The sequence below is a fragment of the Caloenas nicobarica genome, chromosome 8 (assembly GCF_036013445.1).
Source record: "Caloenas nicobarica isolate bCalNic1 chromosome 8, bCalNic1.hap1, whole genome shotgun sequence".
Taxonomy (NCBI): Eukaryota; Metazoa; Chordata; class Aves; order Columbiformes; family Columbidae; genus Caloenas; species Caloenas nicobarica.
Genome location: NC_088252.1, coordinates 27900829 through 27919606, shown reverse-complemented (window position 1 = coordinate 27919606; position 18778 = coordinate 27900829). Strand labels below are relative to the sequence as shown.

Genomic DNA, 18778 nt, shown 5'->3' with positions numbered 1-18778 from the left:
CCAGCACTGGCAGAGAGAGGAGGAATCGCAGGAACCTACCGATGGAGCCCACAGCCGCCTGGCTGCACAAACCATTGATGTCCAGGATCATGGACATCCAGGATCACGTTGAGGACCTATAGATGCACATCCAGGATCATGGTGGGAAACCCAAGCGTGGAGCACCAGTGTGGATATTGGGCCTAGCGCATGGAATGTCAGCCTGAACGCTGATGTAGCTGCATTTTCTTAATGCATTATTAAAACTGCTGTCTTTCTTCTCCAAATTAACTTGAGGAAGATGTTCACAAAAGATTACCCTACTCTGATACTGTGTTTTATCAACCGCAGGTTTATATTGTCAGTGGTTTCAGGATGGTGGTAAGATCAAGCTGGCCCTTGTTGAGAGCACTGGCCCGTGATGAGCACATTTTGTACCTCCTCATTTCAGAATTCTCTCTCCGAATTTTTCCCTGTGTAAAAGGAGACTGCTGATATCACATCAGTATTTAATGAACAGAATGTCTGATGTGCGAAGGCCATGAAACCTTCATTATGAAGGAAAACATTCTCAAACACCTTTTGGAGCTGCAGTATTAAAAAGTTTAACACAGATAAAAGGAGAGGTAAGTAGATAGGCTTGCAAAACGTGATGCAAATCTCCTTTGCATACATATTTTTTTCCATTATGTTACAGAAAGAGCAGCATCGGTACATGCGATGTGGGTGATGTGACATATGAACGATGCTGCAGATCCCTTCAAATCCTGCGCTCCCGGGTGCTGCCCACGGAGGGGGGGACACCGCGGCTGGGGGCCTGTGCCAGCACCTGCCGAGTGAAAACACAAACCAGCCCCAAACTGAGCAGAGGTTGGGTTTGTGTTATCACCCTACCAAGAAAGACCACGGGATCTGCTGGTTTTTCCGTTAAAAATTTAGCTTTTGTCAGTAAAATTAGTAAAAACTGGCAAAACAGCATAAACGCACCTGAAAAGCCATACTCTGCAACTGGACTGGCAAGATTCGTGGTGTAGAAAATTCTGAGAATTGTCTTAATTCGCACTAATTTATTACTTAAGGAACATCTGGGGAGAAGACTGGCTGCTCACATAAAGTGACAATGCACATTTCTGAGAACACTTACTAGACCCTCCATCAAAACCAGGGGTAGTTGCAGCTTAAATCTAGGAAAGATTAAAAAATGAGCACAATTTTTCCCAGTTCCTGTCAGAACTTTGTTGCCAGTCTCAAAAATACAAGTGTGATACAGATCTGCTTCTTTTATTTTTTTAAATCTACGTAGTAGATGACCTCTAAGGTGCACTTTCCCCTGCTGGTGCTTCACAGCAAGGGTGAACCGGCTCGGAAGTTGCGAGAAACTGAAAATTCAAGGGAACAGCCACAAAATTGGACAAGTATCAATATTTACTGGGCAGGAGTTAGTACAGTGTGTACTGTTACACAAAACACGTTATTTATTCCTTGAGTATTCAGCTGCAGCTCCCTCGAAGGACGGCTGTGCTCGTGAGGGTCGGCTGGATACCACGGAGGCTCATGTGCTCTTCTGGTGCTGCGTTTCTGAAAGGCAAGTTTAAGTGTGCTGGTTAAAAGCCTTGCCTGGAATAAAGCTGAGTTTACATGAGACGGATCAATTTCATATACAGTATTTAGCACATTTTCATGCACTTCTATGCACTGGGCAAACCCAGTGCTTGCTTTCTCTCTCTCTTTCTTTCTTTCTTTTTTTTTCCTTCTCCTTTTAAGAGTTCTTGTCTGGAGAACTGAGATGTATGGTAGGATTTAGGCCGGTGGTGTCTGGAGTTTTCTGTAGGACACGGGGCTGCCGGCACACCTGGCTGCTCACCTCACATCGCGTTGCTGCAGGGAGCGAACAAAATGTGGAAAGTGCCGCTTTGTCGAATACAAATCTGCGTGAGTTCCTGCTGCGAACGGGTGATGAGCTCTACAAGGACAGAAAAAAAAGTGTTTACTCCTTCCTACACGATTCATTTGATCTCTAAATCCCCGTCTCAGGCCAGTGCATCTCCATGTAAATCCCATGCTAAAATTTTATCTACGTAAAGCTATAGTGTGTGTGCACCGGCTGGCTCATGAAATACCCATAATTAAATTTTGTCAAACCTATGGGGTTTTACGTAGGTTCAGATGCTCCAAGAAATAAAATAGAAACAGAAGAGTTCTGGCCAACTTCTGTCGGCCTATAGACTTATTAGGTATTCCTGTCCAAGGAAACCAGGAATGTAAGTACCCCCGTCCAAAAATATCCCGTTAAGACTATTTTATTTTAATCACAGCTGTGTTAAAAAATACACAGTTTTCTTACGGAGTCCAATCATCTTTCCCTGTTATGACGAAAGTCCATTTTTCATGGTTTTTATTACAATCATCTTGAAGACAGACATATTGTAAAGATCTGAAATCCACACCGTATGTACCCATCGCAGCTTACGTTCCATACATCAATAACCCGCACAGGACTGACAGGCAACTATATTTAAACTAGTTGTGTTTTAAACAGAGCAGGTAAGACGTGACAAGTTTATTTGGAGCAGGTTGAGAACGCTTGGGGTTGTGTTTGGGATGTGAACTGCAATATTACCTGCTTGTGCACATATTAATTAACTTCGTTAATTCAGGGATCAATAGACACCACCGTTAGTTTTATTGACTTTATAATTAGGAGGATCTTACTTTTGCTTGAATAAAGTTGGTTTACCCCACATAAAATCTATCATTTTCCACCCCTTATTAGCTCATTTTGCTCTTGCAGGCCTCTCCGGGCGGGCCCCCTTTCTCCGGGGGTCACTGTCCCTGTCCCTGCCCGCCCGCTGGGGACAACTCGGGCTCGCTCCCGCCGCCCGACCGCCGGGACCCCCCGCCCCGGAGCTGCCCTTCCCCGCGGAGAGCGGGCACGGCTCGCCGGAGGCCGCCGCTTCCCCAGCGAGGGGCCCGGCGGGGCCAAGGGGCTCCGGGGACTGCGCCTCGGCCACCTCCCAGCCCCCGGCAGCGCCCGCCGGCTCCGTCCGCCGAGGCGGGTCCTTCGCCGCAGCCGCTGCCCGGACACCCGCGGCCGGGCGACGGGGGAGCCGTGGCGGGCGCCTTCTCCTCACAGGAGCCCTCATGGCAGGCGCCTTCCCTTCAGAAGAATCACCATGGCGGGCGCCTTCCCCTCACAAAGACCCCCATGGCGGGCTCTTTCCCCTCACAAGAATCACCATGGCGGGCTCCTGCCCCTCACAAGAATCACCATGGCGGGCGCCTGCCCCTCCCAGGAATCACTATGGCGGGCGCCTTCCCCTCACAAGAATCACCATGGCGGGGTCCTGCCCCTCACAAGAATCACCATGGCGGGCGCCTTCCCCTCACAGGAATCACCATGGCGGGCGCCTTCCCCTCACAAGGACCTCCATAGTGGGCACCTTCCCTTCATAAGGATCACTATGGCGGGCGCCTTTCCTTCACAAGAACCCCTATGGCGGGCTCCTTCCTCTCATAAGGACATCCATGGCGGGCTCCTGCCCCTCGCAGGAATCACCATGGCGGGCTCCTTCCCCTCACAAGGACGCGCACGGCGAGATCCTGCCCCGCACAAGGACATCGACATCGGGCGCCTTCCCCCAACAAGAATCGCTATGGCGGGCTCCTTCCCCTCACAGGGACCTCCATGGCGGGCGCCTCCGCGCCACCAGCCCCCGGGCCGGGCACCCTCTCCGCACGGAGCCCCGGCCAGAGGCGGCGCGTCCCGGCGGGCAGGGCACGGGGGAGCGGGCGGGACCCCGAGCCGGGCACGGCGGGGCTGGCGGGAGCGGCCCCGCGGGGGCTCCGTGCGGGCTGTGGACGAGGGCGGGCGGCAGCGGGAGGTGCGAATCCCCCCGTTGTTCCTCCCCTGGAAAATACCTCGAGCCACTTCGCTTTCCTCGATTTTATTACCTGAGGGAACTTGACAGAACTTGTAAAGACACAATTGCTGTATAACTTCCACCGGTCTATTATTTTTCTTTTTTTTTTTTTTTTCTTCAAAAGAAAGCCAAATCAAAACGCCACGATAAGTCTTGCGAAGCCGAAACTCAGGAAAACCGATAAAAAGTGGCGACAGAAGATGCGCGGGGGTGAGCGGAGCGTCCTGGTCGTGCCCGGCGCTATCGGCCCGTCGCGATATCTACGGAGCAGAAAGAAACGTGCGAGCTCTACAGAAGGTGTAAACACAGAAAAGAAAGAATATCACCGATTATTTAATATTAACAGTACCAGAAGTGACGTGAAAACGTCCACTAAAACGTTACTCTTTTCAGTCAATAGGTCGCAAAGTGTCTTAAATTCGTTACTTGGCACTTATTGAAATTCGTGACGTCGAAAATGGATTAAAAAAGGTGACGCAAACCTGAGTGAAACAAAATATATTGTACTGACAACAAATGTAATGAAATAACAGCATCTTTTTTTTTTTCTTTTTAAAATAACTTAAAATACACTAGAAAAAATATGGTCAATATAAATAATTTTGTTTTCATGGAGAACAAATAGATACAAAGCCCGTCCGTACCAAAGTACACGTAGAAGAGCTTTCCCTCTGTCTTGGCAATAAGCATGAGGGTCTGATGGCAAACTGGGATAACAATCACCGACTGCAAAGTACCCCAGGTTAAATAGCTATACGTCTTTCAAATAATAATAATAATACCAAAAAAAATCACAAGATTACGTGAATAGATACACCTTTATGAGATAAAATGCAAATGTTTGACAGTCAACTATCAATTCACAAGTTATAGCCAAAATAAACTTTGTTCGTGTGTATCAACATATTTTACATGTACCCAGTACTTCTTATTGGAATTTGCCGTTGTGTAAAGTGGTGGTTGGGAATTAAATACTCTCTTTTTTTTTTTTTCCCGTTCGTTTTTGCCCTCAGGACAAGAGAGCCCCAGCAAAGGGAGGCACATTCCGCTCCCTTTTATTTCAGAAGCGGGACGGCAAACGGACCAACAAAGATTCGCGAGTGGAAAAAGTAGCGCTTGATCTCCCTCTCTCTTTCCGCTTCCCTCCAAGATTAAAAGAGAGAGAACCCAGCCACGTTTGTTTGTTTTGCTTTTTTTTTTTCCTACTAAAGATGAGGGTGAAGTGCAAGTGAATCAAAGGACTCCATCAATGAAATACAAATACATGCAACCCGGAATGCTGCTGGAGGAAGAATCCCGGACAGTTTTCCATTAGAAATTCGCAGAGAAATCAGTGTCTTTTTTTTTTTTTTTTTTTCTATTTATCTTCGTCGTCGTCTTTCTCTTCTTTTTTTTTTTTTTTTTGTCGCTATTCCAGACGTGGTTGTTAAACTCAAGTATCTGATGCAACGTGAAAGGAGGCCCGCCTCTCTTATCAAATTTCTTGTATTAAAGTGAACTTCGCAGAAAAAGGTCAGTTTCAAAACCTGTGAACTTCCCAGCTGCGCGTCTAGTCCCTCTAATTCTTTAAATAAGTATATCTCTCCCGTCAGTTTCTCCTCTCTCTCGTCTTTTTTTTTAAATTATTTTTATTTTTTCACCTTTTTTTTTTTTTTTTTAATTTAAAAAGCCGGGTCACAGCCCCAGGGCGGCGGCGTGTTTCTTGGCCTTGAGGCGCAGGTCGGCGATGCTGGAGTTCTTGCTGGTGGTCTTGGCGGCGGCGGCGGCGGCCACCACGGAGGCGGCGGAGGCGGACTCGGCCAGCGTGGCCAGCGGGAGCCCGAACGGCGGCGCGGGGAACATCATGTAGGGTGCGTGGGCCAGGTGCGGGTGCAGATGGTGATGTGCGTGGGCCACGGCGCTGTCCAGCTGCAGCTGCGCCTGAACCTGCCGGGAGAGAAGGGGCAGAGCGTGGCGGCGACCCACGCGTGTCACCCCACACACACACACACATACACACACCCCGCCGCCCACTTGCCTGCTGGAAGGGCATCCTCAGCGCGCCCACGTTCACGTACGGGGCCACCCGACAGGCTTCGAACTGGCTGGCGGCGCCGATCAATACCCCTGCGGGAGGGAGCAGCAGCAGGCGGTCAGCAACCCCCCCCGCTTCCACGCGTGTCCCACCCACCCGCGACATTCGGCATCCCCCCCCCCCCCGTCCCGGTACCTTTGTGGAGTTGGTTTTCTTGCTTTCGGCATTTGGCTCTTCGGTTCTGGAACCAGACCTGTGGGGAGAAAGCAGGGGGGGACACGCAGAGGCGTCACGGCCGCGCTGCCACCGCCGCGGGGAGGACGCGAAGCGCCACACAAAAAAATAAAATAAACCCACCGAGAATAATTAATAAGGAAAAAAAAAAAAAAGGCAGACAAAGAAAGGCGGCTGCGGCACGGGCTGCGCTCCCTGCTCCTGAGCTCCCAAACGCAAAGGGCGAGGGAAAATGAGTCAAAATACACAAAAAACGGACGTTCGCTGAGCGCTTGTTCCAGAGAAATTACTTTATAAGCCCCGGTTTCGTCTTTCCACATCAGGGTCCCGAAAGACCTCAGTCGCCCCCTGATATCTAATACCAACTGGCGATAATGGGTTTGGATGTTTGCACCGTCAGGCCGGAGAAGATCGTGCTCGTTAATAGCTGTAAGATTAATTAGCTTGATCTTCACGAAAAACTAAACACCAGAGAGCCTAATGGCTCACTTTTTGGGGGGAGGGGGGCAATTACTGTCATAAAAGCCACGAAGAACTTTAGAATTTCTCTGTTCCTCTGTGCAGCGGAGTGTAGCACAGAAGCGGAATAATTGTCTCGTTATCATGATAATCTAATTTGTTTGCACAGAAAAGGCTGAGCTTTAGACGAAAAGATACTTTTAGTGTTGGAAATAGAATCGTTGAAATAAATTTCCAGAATAAAGTTCTGCTCGCTTAGAGAAGGGAGGGAGGGCAAGGAGGGAGAGCGCGCCTTAAAACATTCCTGTTCAAAGACAGACCTCCGCACTGCATCTCCGAAGCCACAGCCACCAAGAAATCCTTTCCCCGCGGCCAAAAAAAAAAAATTTTTCTTTTTCGAGGTCTTAACTCGAAGAGACAAATATAAACGTGCATTTCCCCCGCCCTGTCATTTACTTCAGCCGAGCAAAATCTGCCCAAACAGCCACGTTCGCCCTCAGCCTCCCGTGGAAACGCACATTCAATAATTTCACAAATTAGCGCAGATGCGAGGGAAAATATTATTGCAAAGCGTTTTCCGGAACGATTTAAAGGGAATGGGGTTTAATCTATGTAAATCTTCGAAAGTTATTATTCGCCCAGCGATTTGGCATAATGGGAGCGCGGATTATGTGCCGCGGCCGCGCTCTTTGTGGAGCAGAAGGAAGCGCCTCCCTTTACAGATTTCGCAGCCAAGTTGAAGATCTGCAACTTTATTTTCTTTGGTTTTGTTAAGATTTGCTGGGCTTAAATAGGCGGCAGCCTCGGCGGAAAAACGGGGAAAGTGGGAAAACGAAGGGTCTTTTGATTTTTTTTTTTTTTCTTTTTGCGAGTGATGAAAAAAGCAGTTTATTATGACTTTCTCGGTTCGACATGACCGCTGTGTTTCTGTCCCTACCCCATGACAAGATGCAGGGAAAGCCCACAAGGATTGTGCGCGTAGTTGGGTGCAGATGGTGGCCTACGAGCACAAAGATTGAGGGGGAGTATCTGTTACAGTGAGACTTTCTAACAGCTGCAGATGTGAGGGGCCTAAAACTACTCCATGTGTTCAAACAAATAATGACCATCATTTTCTCTTCTTTTATTATTAGAACGGAAATACACCGGAGCAGCTACATTTGTTCTCGTTTGAGAAGTTACCTTCCTCCCCAGCCCGGACCCTTCCTCACTCTCCATCTCATCCCGACAAAACTCGCAGAAACCAGCTCGGGAACCAATTTGGAAAAACTTTAGGAGGGCAGCCCGAGGTTAAACACGCAGGTTAAATCAAAGGAAGCTGCAGCTACTCGGAACGAGAGAACGCTTAAAATAGCCTGTTTTTATCCCAGACTTTTGTATTTCATAAATCCGAACACAACCGGTCTGTGCACTTCGCTCAGTCTTCGTGCCGCTTCCCTTAAGATTTAAGGGTTACGAGGAGAAACGGACTGGATTTTTTTTTTTTTTTGCAGTTAGCAATTCCTAATTTAGTTTATGGTCACTACATCTATAAAGTTAATTGGTACGTCCACCCGGTAAGCCCGGAGAGGGACCGCAGCCCACGCCAACAGAATAACCGTTGTAGCTCTTGCCGAGGCAAAGACGAAATAAAAGCAGAGATTAAACAAAACGCGACAGAGCGAGGGGTTTGCAAGGAGTCCAAAGCACAAGAGAGCCCGGGGATGGGATTACACAGATTTGCTGGGTGCAATCCGGCGCGGGGAGCCCCCTGCTCTCTCTGACAGCCTGTGTCAGGAGCGGAGGGACGGGGCACGGCCGGGATTCACCGAGCTGGCCCCCTCCACCCCGCACACCCCCGGGTACCTGCACCCTGGCCTCGGACAGCCCCAGCCTCTGGCTCAGCTCCTCCCGCATGAAAGCGTCCGGGTAGTGGGTTTCGTCGAAAAGCCTTTCAAGCTCGTTCAGCTGCTCCAGGGTGAAATTTGTCCGGCTCCTCCTCTGCTTGATTTTCGTCTGCCCTTCGTCTTCCATCCCTTTTGCATCCTCCTTGCGGTCCTTCAGCTCTGGGGAGACTGGGCACGACACAAGCAGTCAGACAGGCAGGACGGGGACCGCGGGGTGGGGGGGCTGCCCGGGGTGGCAGCAGCGGGGAGGAGGCAGCGAGGACACCGGAGTTCATCCCCCGGCCCGCCGCTCCCCTCCGCCGGGGGAACCGGGCAGGAGCCTCCCGGGGCTGGGGCAGCCGGGAACGGGGCCTGTGCGCCCGGGTCCGCGCTAGGCCCGGCTCAGCCGCTGCCGTTCCGGGCTCCGCCGCTCGGCTCCGGTAACCGCTGGCAGCGGGAGCGGGGCCCGGCGGCCGCCCGGGGGGGCCGCACCGCGCCGGCCCGCGGGAGATCTCCAGCCCCGCTGCCCACCCGGGGGAAGCGCAGCAACAGGTCTCCGCTCCGCTCCGCCAGCCAGCGCGGCCCTTCCGCGCCTCGCGCCCGAGCTCGCTCTCTCGCGGGGGTTTTGTTTTCGTTGTTTAATTTTTCTGCCAGAGACCCGCCCCAGGCCGGAGTGCGGCCGAACACGGAGGTCCCTGCTCGGGCCCCCGCGGGACCTGCGCGCCGCGGAGCCGTCCGCCCGGCCCTGCCCCGGCTGCTGGCTCCCCCCGCGCTCCGCTCGTTAGCACAAATTTGTTAATGAGCCCTTTCCGGGGATGCTCCCGGCCGCGCCGCGCTCCGCCAGGAACGGTGGTCCGAACAAAAGGGCAGCAGCGAACCGCGGGTCCTCGCGCAGCCACGGGGACGGGCCCTGCCCCGCCGGTGGGCGCGGATCCTGCGCGCTTCTTCCGCCGGCGCCGCCCGGCTGCCTTCCCGCAGCTGCCGAGAGCGGCAGGCGGGCCCGGTACGGGTAACGCGGCCATCGCCCCGGAGCGGAAAATGTGCGGAATGACTGCGGGGCATTTCTGAAGAAAACAGCGCGGTGGGACCGGGGCGCGGAACCGGGGCTGGGCGGCAGCAGCGCAGCCCGGCCCCACGCGCGACCGCGTCCGCGCAGCCGAGACCCGCGGGAGAACGAACGGGCCCGCCTGTCCGGGCTTTCGTTGGCAGCGCGGCTTCCCATGGGATGCTAAACAGGAACAGATCGTGTTATAAGCAAGTTAAATACTTGTTTAAATATTTTAATATAAACTTCCAGGCCGGCCGCATATTTCCCGTAATCGGGAAAACAGGGAAAGCCGCTCCTTAACGCCTATCGCAGCCTTCCCGCGGGCGCTGCCGAGCCCCTTCCACCCGCGGCCGCGGGTCCGTCTCGCCCGGTGCGCGGCCATCGCCCGCTCCCACCGCCGTTCCGCGCGTCCCGACCCCGACGGGGGGGAAGGAAAGAAAGGGAAGAAGGGGAAGTCCCCGGTGCCGCCGTTACCGTCGCTGAGCTTGGGGGTGGCCGCCTCAGCCGCTCTCTCGGCGGCGGCGTCGGGCTCCCGCGGCGGGGACCGCCCGCCGCCCGCCCGCGCCGCGGGGCTGCCCGCCTCGTCGCGGCCCGGTTCCGCTGCCGATCCGCCGCTCTCCCGCGGTCCGCTGCCTCCGCGTAGGGGCCCGCTCTCCAGCACCTCTCGGTAGGTGATGAGCTCCTTCTTCTCCTTCGCTTTGGGGTCAAACGACTTGGAGACAAACGCCGTCAGCTCCTCCATGGCCGCGGCTCAGGGGCGCGCTGCCCCGGCTCCCCGGGCGGGCATCCACGGGGCGGGGTGGCGGCGGCGCCCCGGGCCGTACCGAGCCGTGCCGTCCTGAGCCCAGCCGTGCCGCCCGACGTGCAAGGCTCCCGGGGTCTGATAGCGACGTCGCTATTGAAGTGGCACTATTTATACTTTGCAAAGCCTGCCCCTTGTTCCCGGCGAATTACCTCCCCTCGGAGCTCTGAATGGACCCCTTCTCCGCCGCCCGGCCGCGCCGCCCGCCGCGGGGCACTGCGGCCAGGGAGCCGCCGGCCGGCCCGCCCGCTGCCCGCCGCGCTCTGCGCCCTAATTAATTTAATTAGGCGCGGGCCCGTGCGCGAGGTCCCGGGCGAGCGCGGCGCGGGAGAGGGGCCGGAGCTGCGGGGGAGTGGCCAAGGCGGGAGGCGGCGGGGATGGGGATGGGGGGGCGCGCAGGCTCCGCTCCCGCGCACCGCCCCGCGGAGGTCAGGGCGGCCCCGCATCCCCCGCACCCCTCAGCGGGGCCGCCCCCGCGGGACGGAGGCAAGAGGCGGTTCCCCGCCGGGGGTCTGTGCGTGGAACCGGCCCCGGGAGAGCGGCGGGGGAGCCGGAAAAGTTCCTCCGTGGACGCCCAAATCCACCGAGTAAATTACCGGCTAATTGATAGTGACAAATACAGCCGTATCTTTAACGTTTTCTCATATGGCGAATTGAGGCATCAGATTAGAGCGAATTACGCTATTTATTGCTAATATTGTTTTTCCTTTGTTGCTTAAATCCCATTAAGAGAGTACTTTTGTTGACAGAAGTCGGCTCTTTTACACCTTTGCTAGAATTCTAATAAATTATTCAAAATTGTTTAACTCTTGCTTATGTATTGATTTTTCATTTGACCTTTGGAAAGATGACTTTACATAAAAGAGCATTTATTTACTCGAGCAGGTACGGTATCGAGGGTGGAATTAGCGTTTCTTCAGATCCAATTACACACGCCTCAGCCGCGACAGGCAACGATTTACTGTTTTTACTCCGTTTGAGGCAGCAAAGCGGGTCGAGCCGCCGGTGCACCGGCCCCGCTTGTCCCCACTCCGCCCCAAGTGGCATTTTCGGTGCCGGGGGGATCGGACACCGGGGTCCCGACGGGAACAGACCGGCCGCCGAATGGAAAGATGATCGTCAGCGGCTTTTCCATCTTCACGTTTCGTTTATCTTCACTCAACAACTCCGCAGTTCCCGTGTGCTCGGAAACTCGCGTTAAACTGACCAAATTCGTCAAAAGCCAGAATTAAGCGTAGGGATTAAATAATTTCGTTGCGTTTCTCGCCGTTGTCCGGCGGAGGCTGAGCTCGGCCCGGCTCCGCGGGGCTCGGCCAGGTTCGGCGGGGCTCGGCCAGGTTCGGCGGGGCTCGGGCCGGTTCGGTGACGCTCGGGCTGGCTCGGCCGGGTTCGGCGGGGCTCGGCCGGGTTCGGCGGGGCTCGGGCCGGTTCGGTGGGGCTCGGCCAGGTTCGGCGGGGCTCGGCCAGGTTCGGCGGGGCTCGGGCCGGTTCGGCGGGGCTCGGCCGGGTTCGGCGGGGCTCGGGCCGGGACGCTCTGTTCCCCGGTGCCCACGCCGCGGGGGGAGCGCTGCCCCTTCAGCCACGGGGCGGGGGGGGCGGGTGGTGTCAGTGCCAGGAAACACCGACCGTCTTTAATCACTTTTGGATGAAACGAAAAACCCGCTGTCCCCGCGTCCCTCGCCGCCGCGGAGCCCGTCACCTGTGGGGGAGGCGGACCGCAGTGCACCGCGGCGGCGTGCCGGTAAGTCTTCGCGGATGTCACGGCTGCGGCAGCCGTCCGTGGGCAACGGGACCACGGGCCCGCTCGCCCCTCGCCGCCCGTCACGCCCGGGGAACTCGCCCCGCCGGGGCGGCCAGCGCGCCGCATCGATTTCTCGGCGCTCGGCGGCGCTGCCTGGCCGCCTCGATGAGCTCGGCGCTGGCTCGCTGCTGCCTGCCCGCCGCCCAGGAAGGCGCTGAGCTCAAACCGGCGGCCGCGGCCCAAAGGCACCTGCGCTCCCGCCGCCCGGCCCGGCCGCTCCGCCGCTCAGGTAACGTGGGGGGGCCCGGCGGCGAGCCCACCCCCAGCAGGGACAAGGCAGGGTGTCGCGGGCTGCCACCGCGGGGGCCGGGCGTGCCCCGCGGCCTGCTGCCCCCCGCCAGGGCCGCGACGGGCCCCGGGTGCGGGCCGGGCCTGCCCTGCCCGCTGTTGCTATGGCAACGCCGGGGCCGCGCCGGTGCGGCCTGGCCGGGCCCTGCGGCTCCAGGCGCGGAAACGTTGCGGGTTGTTCCCTCTCCCGGGCTTCCCGCCCTGACCGCGGGGTCCCGCCGGTGCTGGGCTCAGCTTTCCGGGGGCTGTGGGGACCGGCTGAGGAGTGCGGGGGCGCGGTGAGGATCCCGGTGTTAAACGTGTCGGTTTCGCGGAGGAGCGGCACCAGAGGCCGGCCCAGCCCGGGGCTGTTTGTCCTGACTCCGGTGGTATTTCCCGGTGGGAACTGGCCCAGACCCCTGGGAACTGGTCCCTTCCCAGGCTCTTTTAAGTCTGTGTGTCAGGAGGGCCCAGCTGATGGGAGCAGGGAACACAGAGTGTGTGGGGTGGGTGTGACTGTCCCTGGCACCCCTTTAGACATCAGTTCATAGGATGATAAAGGGAAATTATTCGTGTAGAATCTTTCTTTCCCAGCTCTTGCTGCCTTCTTCTCCTGAGGATCAAGTGATAGGACAAGAGAAAACGGCCTCAAGTTGCGCCAGGGGAGGTTGAGGTTGGATCTGGGGAACAGTTTCTTCCCCAAAGGGCTGTGGGGCACTGGAACAGGCTGCCCAGGGCAGTGGTGGAGTCACCATCCCTGGAGGGGTTGGACAGACGGACATGAGGTTTTCAGGGACATGAGTTAGTGCCAGGGGTGGGGGAACCGTTGGAGTCCATGGTCTCAAGTGTCTCTTCCAACTGAAATTATTCTATTTTCTCTGCCTGTGAAAGCGTGGGTAAAGAAGGTATGTGATTTGGGTTCTTCTGATGTGCATTTTCTAGCAGCAGTCATTTTTGGTATTTTCATTTTTTGAACGGTTTAGCTGTTCTAATGGTCTGAGACAAATTTTAAACATGCAATTTTGAGTGGTTCAGCAGGATCCTTTACCTTATGAGTGAGAAATATTTACAACTTGATTTAAAAGAAATACTAAAAGCTGCATCATCAGATTCTGATAAACTTAGTTGATCTGTAAGCTTATTCTGAAAGTTGGTTATTTGGAGCAAATGCTGATTAATTGACGCTCTTAGTGAACCTGCTTGGGCTGATCAAAGATAGGAATGTTTGTAATTCTCATTGTATGGAAAATGTAGTTATGTAGTGGAAGGCCACCTTGTAGCGTTAAGAATTATTGGGCAAAAGATGGCTGATGGAGGGTGGCTTTTAGCAGGTGAGCACTGTACAAGGGTCTTAGGCCTCACTTTAAGTCTTCACTTTGCTATTGGTGTCCTGAATGACCCTGGGCAAGTACTGTCTCCTTGAGCCTGGCTTTTCCCACATTTAACTTTGAAATCTAAAGATTTGAAGCTCAGTTAATGAATATTGTTATTATAAACTGTCCGTTCATGATTTTGAATTGAGGCAAACTTTCTTCAAGTTCAAAATGAATGATTTTGAAAAATACTGTTGATTTAATTGTCCAAGAGGACATCCTTTCAGTCACCAGAAGACTGTGTTCTGGTATGTTTGGTGTCTGTGTCTGGTTTCTATGGGAGAGCTTGTAAGAAAGTAACCAAATTCCTGTGATTCTTTGATCTCTAGACTTTTTCCTGAGGTGCCCCATTAAGGGAGCTGTCTCCGTAGATGCCATTGAGATGTTCCTCCTGTAGTGATCTGGAAATTTGGCTAAGGGAAAGAGACACCACAGGATAACTATGTAAAATCAACCATTCAGGCTGCTGAACTCACAAGTACATCCGCCTTCTTTCAGGATCTTGTTTGTAGAGGTGCCACATAAACAGTGCAGGTGGTGAGTGATTATTGCAACTCAGTTGTAATCAAAGTCTCTTAGTAACTAACAAACATAAGTAGTTTGGATTTTGTGCTGAACAAATGTGGAGGTTATTTGGTCTTCATCACTTCTGGCTAATGATGATAACTATGTATTATATTATTTAACTGCCTGCTGCAGTAATGCTTGCTGGATAACAGCCTCTAATTAAAAACACCCAAATGATATTATTTTCTTTCAGTCTACAGCAAATACTGTAATAATTTGAAACTCTTGTTTGAAAATACATATTAGACACTTGAAATAATTCTAACATCTATGAAAAAAGATTGAACAGAGATCAATAAGTGTATGCTTCTTACTCCATTTTAAAGTATACCTTACTCTCTTTGAATATATTTTTCTAGAGAGGTCTGTTTGTTTCCTATGCCATTTATCTTTACATTTTAAAATGCAGGGTGAGAGGTTACTTAGCTCTTTGCAGGTGAGCTTGATAGCACTGTTTATAACTTTGCCAAATGTAAATCATTGGTTTGACATTTTTGATGTTGATGTTTCTATTGGCAAAACATGTGTATGGGAGTATGGGCTTTGCTTTCATTTCAATCAAAGTGTCGCACCATCAGTTTCCAGAAACAAGACTTAAACAAAAAATAACTATTAAAAACCCAAGGGCCTGGAGTCCTGTCTTTTAGATACTCCAATGCACTTGTGCTCCAGAATGAGGACTTAAGATTGATCAGCTCCAGCTGTTAGTCATTCTGTTGAAAAGCTGTTCCCTTTCACACTAATTGCAAGCCTTCAAAATGTTCAAGTTCACAGACATTCACTGTAGAGCCTTCAAATTCATCAGCTGCTTAAGTATTTTTGATGTTGTGTTCCAGCTCAGGCTTCAGCATAAGTTTCCTTGTAGCTGCTGTGGGTCCTTGTACCTTGAGACAGCATCTTTGGAATTCTCAGTGTTCCTTTGCTGTTTTGCTGAGTAGTTTGACCTAAATTCAGGAGCGGGTGAGGGAATATGCCAGGAGAGGATGAGAACCACGCAGGGGGAAGGTTGGGGCTGGCTGATGGAATGAGCCTCACCCATGTGCTGGTCAGGAGACTGTCTGCCCCCAAATGCCTGGGATGTAACTGGGGTTCTAAGTTCATCTGAATCTGTTCATTTGGTGTTGGTGCTTGTTAATGTGCCTTTCCATCCTCCTCTGCTCCTCCTGGTATTGCTCCATAGTCAGGATAAAAGCTTGTTATGTCTCGCCAGGCACTGAGAGCTATGTCTTCATAGTACCTGCACATAAAGAGGGGCTGGCAGGAGCGTATCGCCTGTTGCAAATACACATGGCTTAGTTTGCCCGAGAAGTAGAAGTATGGAGCCTTAAACACAGGATCCCCCCCTGGCTATAGGGGAGAATTCTTACATCACTCCTTTAACTCTCTAGTACGAGTCTTTGTGGTGGATCTACAGATGTTGTATGGAAACAGCCAGGTAGGAAAACCCCATGAGATTCAGCATATGATGCTGTGTAATGAGTCTCATTTTTTTTCTGTTTGCCTTTTCTTTTTCCCCTCATTGTTTTTCTAATTAAGGTTTCCTGAGTGATCTTAGTTCTCCTCTGTGATCTGTAGGTACCATTAGACATTCGTGTTGATGGAAGTGGCTCATGGACCACTGCTGACACACCAGAACAACTCTTCTGTCTGTTGGGATTCAGCTGGTGTGATCAATCAGTGCTGGCAATGCCTTTTCCCTCATCTGCTCCGGATTATGGAGGGAGTGAGCAGTAGGCAGGGAGAACATTAACCTGTTGTAGGTCTTGATAACTGACTACTCTCAAGTACTATGTTTATAAGAGGTATATTTGCAGGAAAATGTGTTTCATGTACTGAAGGGATGGTCTAAAAACCCTGGTGGGAGATAAGCAGCTGTCAGGCAAGTTTATCTGTTGCCTGTGTATGTTCAAGATATCCCTGCAGGAGACAGCTACTAGGACTTGGCTGTACAACTTGCTCCAGCATCAACAGTCTGCTCGTGGCAACCTCTTTTCCAGTGGAAGCTCTAGAATTTGTAGGGCATTGGTCACCCCTGGGCCTTTGTCCTGTAGCTCCTCCGCGGCAAACCCAGAGCTCCCGGAGCTCAGGTGTGTGTGTATGATCTAGGGATTGTCCTGTCATGGGGAAGGGCTGTGGCGTGCAGTTCTTCTTTGGTCCTGAAGACACAAAATTGAGATGTACGTAGCATAGTGTGTTTCACTAGTTTTATCTGCTGCGCAATCCAGTTATTTGTCCAAACAGGGGAAAAAAGGCAAAAAAAGGAAGTTAAACAACAGACGATATGTATGTTGAAGTGTAATGTTCTGGCTCATAATGATATCCACATCAAGTGGTGAATATCTCGGCAGAAATGCCTTTCATACTCTTTGTTTCTCTGGTCTTTTTCATTAATCTTGCTGTCATGAACTATGGTCTGTGAGCTTTTAACTTAAAATCTGTGTCTTGTAGTTTCATCTTTCTGAGCAATTCAGCTTATTTTAAGTTTGAGATTCAGGCTCATGTTCATTTGAAGATTGTTCAGTCAGTGTATATTTGAAGAGCTTTATTTTACTGTTCAATAACTGTTAGTAAGATTTACAGAGCTCCGAGGTACTACGAGGGGAAAACAGAATGACGGCGCAAGATGGTGCATTGATATAAATTGGCATTCCTCTACAGAACTGTAAATTAAAGTCATAGTTCCTTAAATGAGACAAGAGTCTGTAAAGTACTGCCTCCCTCTTTTTCAAGACAGAGTGTGGAATCATTTTAGTAAGGTGGTAGAAATAACTTCATTTAAAAAATAAATCCTCTTGCATAGCAGTTCACCTAAAATGCTTCTGGTTTAGGTGCACAGAGATTTGCTGGTTGAGTTGAATATTTAAAATGCTTTGTTTAGCTTGTTAGCTGAAGGACCGGTTCTAAAGTGTTGAAAACAAACTGTTGAGAAGTGAAGCGCATATACAGAGGATTTACTGCAGCAGAGCTTAGTCGTGACTAATTTGCGGGCACTCCTGGCTGCGGAGCGGGACGGGCAGCTCCGCGTTGCGTACCGAAGAGCCGACTGCCATCTGCGGAGATTCGGCTACGGGACAATGAGTTTCTGTAGCGGCTTATTTGATTGTGGCAGTAAGTGATCTCCAGTGAACATCAAAGGAAATCCAGATGCTTACGGGACTGTCTTGTATTTTGCGTTAAACAACTGTTGGGTAAAATATGGAAACTCTCCAGAATTTGGCACTTTCTGGGAGAACGTCCCTTTGACTCTTGCCTTGTGCGTGCTGTAGTTTCCTCACCCGGCTCCCAGGCTCTGGCAATCCCTAGGATGAGCTTTACCAGCGTGGGAGAAGCAAGTCTTAATTTGACGAGCAAACCTGCATCTCTGACGTAGTCTTCAAATTCTGTCCAACGCAGCATCGTCTGGATACTTATTGTATTTTGAATGTAGCCACCTGAAAGGCTCCTTTGGGAAACTCGGTCACAGTTCGCTGACTTTGCAAATCCCACACCTGCTTGGGGGTTTGGATAGATCAGTGTAGGACTGTAGCAAGTATGATTGTGTGCAAACCAGTTTTAGCTCTCTTGGGAACTTCAGGGTGAAAATATCGGTGGCTGTGGAACTAAATGTGATTTTTGCTCAACCATGGATTTTGACCAAAGGGCCTAGCGTAATTGAGACTTGTATTTGCATGTAAACCTTTTGTGAATTTAAGTATAAAAGTACTGAACTAGAGCGCAAGTGTGATGGGAGCGGCTGAGGGAGCTGGGGGTTCAGCCTGGAGAACAGGAGCTGAGGGGAGACCTTCTGATCTCTGAACTGCCTGAAAGGAGCTTGGAGCCAGGGGGGGTCGGGCTCTGCTCCCCAGGAACAAGCGCCAGGACCAGAGGAAACGGCCTCAAGTTGCGCCAGGGGAGGTTGAGGTTGGATCTGGGGAACAATTTCTTCCCCAAAGGGCTGTGGGGCATTGGAACAGGCTGCCCAGGGCAGTGCTGGAGTCACCAGCCCTGGAGGGCTTGGACAGACGGAGATGAGGTTCTCAGGGACGGGGTTAGTGCCAGGGGTGGGGGAACAGTTGGACTTCATGATCTCGAGGGTCTCTTCCAACCTGAATGATTCTGTGATTCTGTGGTAAAACGTATCCTGGGTCTGGCTGTTGGGATGAATGTTAAGGAATGAGGAGCTCCTTGGCAGCAGCCAAGGAGTCTTGAAATCCCAGAAGGGCTGGTGCTGCCACCAGCTGAACCTGTGTGACTGGGGGCCTTGAAGTCCTGCGTGGATTGAGCTGGCACTGCTGGGACGGAAAAAATAGTTTTAAAACATTACGAACATTTTGCAGCCTGAAAACTGGAGAAATACAACAATTCTTTAATTGTGAAGCAATGAGACTCATCTCTTGGGGTTCCAAATGAAGATAATAGTCTTTGCAACAAATAAGTGAATGGCAGGCTTCCCCACCCCCGGTTTGTTTC

At 52.0% G+C, this 18778-nt stretch overlaps 2 protein-coding genes across 4 annotated transcripts in view; one reads left to right on the top strand and one right to left on the bottom strand.

Annotated features, from left to right (window-relative positions):
* Positions 1–5573: 5573 nt before the first annotated feature.
* On the bottom strand, positions 5574–10349 carry SHOX2 (SHOX homeobox 2). Of its 2 annotated transcripts, none has more exons than XM_065640278.1 (5): positions 9994–10349; positions 8452–8660; positions 6109–6166; positions 5893–6005; positions 5574–5849 (listed from the first exon to the last, which is right to left on the bottom strand). In XM_065640278.1, the coding sequence occupies exons 1-5, from the start codon at positions 10259–10261 to the stop codon at positions 5574–5576; spliced, it is 924 nt and encodes a 307-aa protein (XP_065496350.1). In that variant the 5' UTR covers positions 10262–10349. The 2 variants fall into 2 exon arrangements, with proteins under 2 accessions (XP_065496350.1, XP_065496351.1); XM_065640279.1 differs by having other exon boundaries at positions 5574–5825; positions 5917–6005.
* Positions 10350–12261: 1912 nt separating this feature from the next.
* The window catches only part of RSRC1 (arginine and serine rich coiled-coil 1), a 144136-nt gene continuing 137619 nt past the window's right edge, over positions 12262–18778 (top strand). For both annotated transcript variants that reach the window (XM_065639926.1, XM_065639925.1), the window contains exon 1: positions 12262–12351. The gene's annotated coding sequence lies outside the window, so the exon portion shown is untranslated. The remainder of the gene's footprint in view (positions 12352–18778) is intronic.

Coding starts and splice junctions, on each gene's coding strand:
- SHOX2 (XM_065640278.1), bottom strand. CDS start 10,261: ATGGAGGAGCTGACGGCGTTTGTCTCCAAGTCGTTTGACCCCAAAGCG. Junction 6,167..8,451: donor TGTCCGAGGCCAGGGTGCAG/GTACCCGGGGGT, acceptor TTCTCCCCACAG/GTCTGGTTCCAGAACCGAAG. Junction 6,006..6,108: donor AGAAAACCAACTCCACAAAG/GTACCGGGACGG, acceptor TCCCTCCCGCAG/GGGTATTGATCGGCGCCGCC.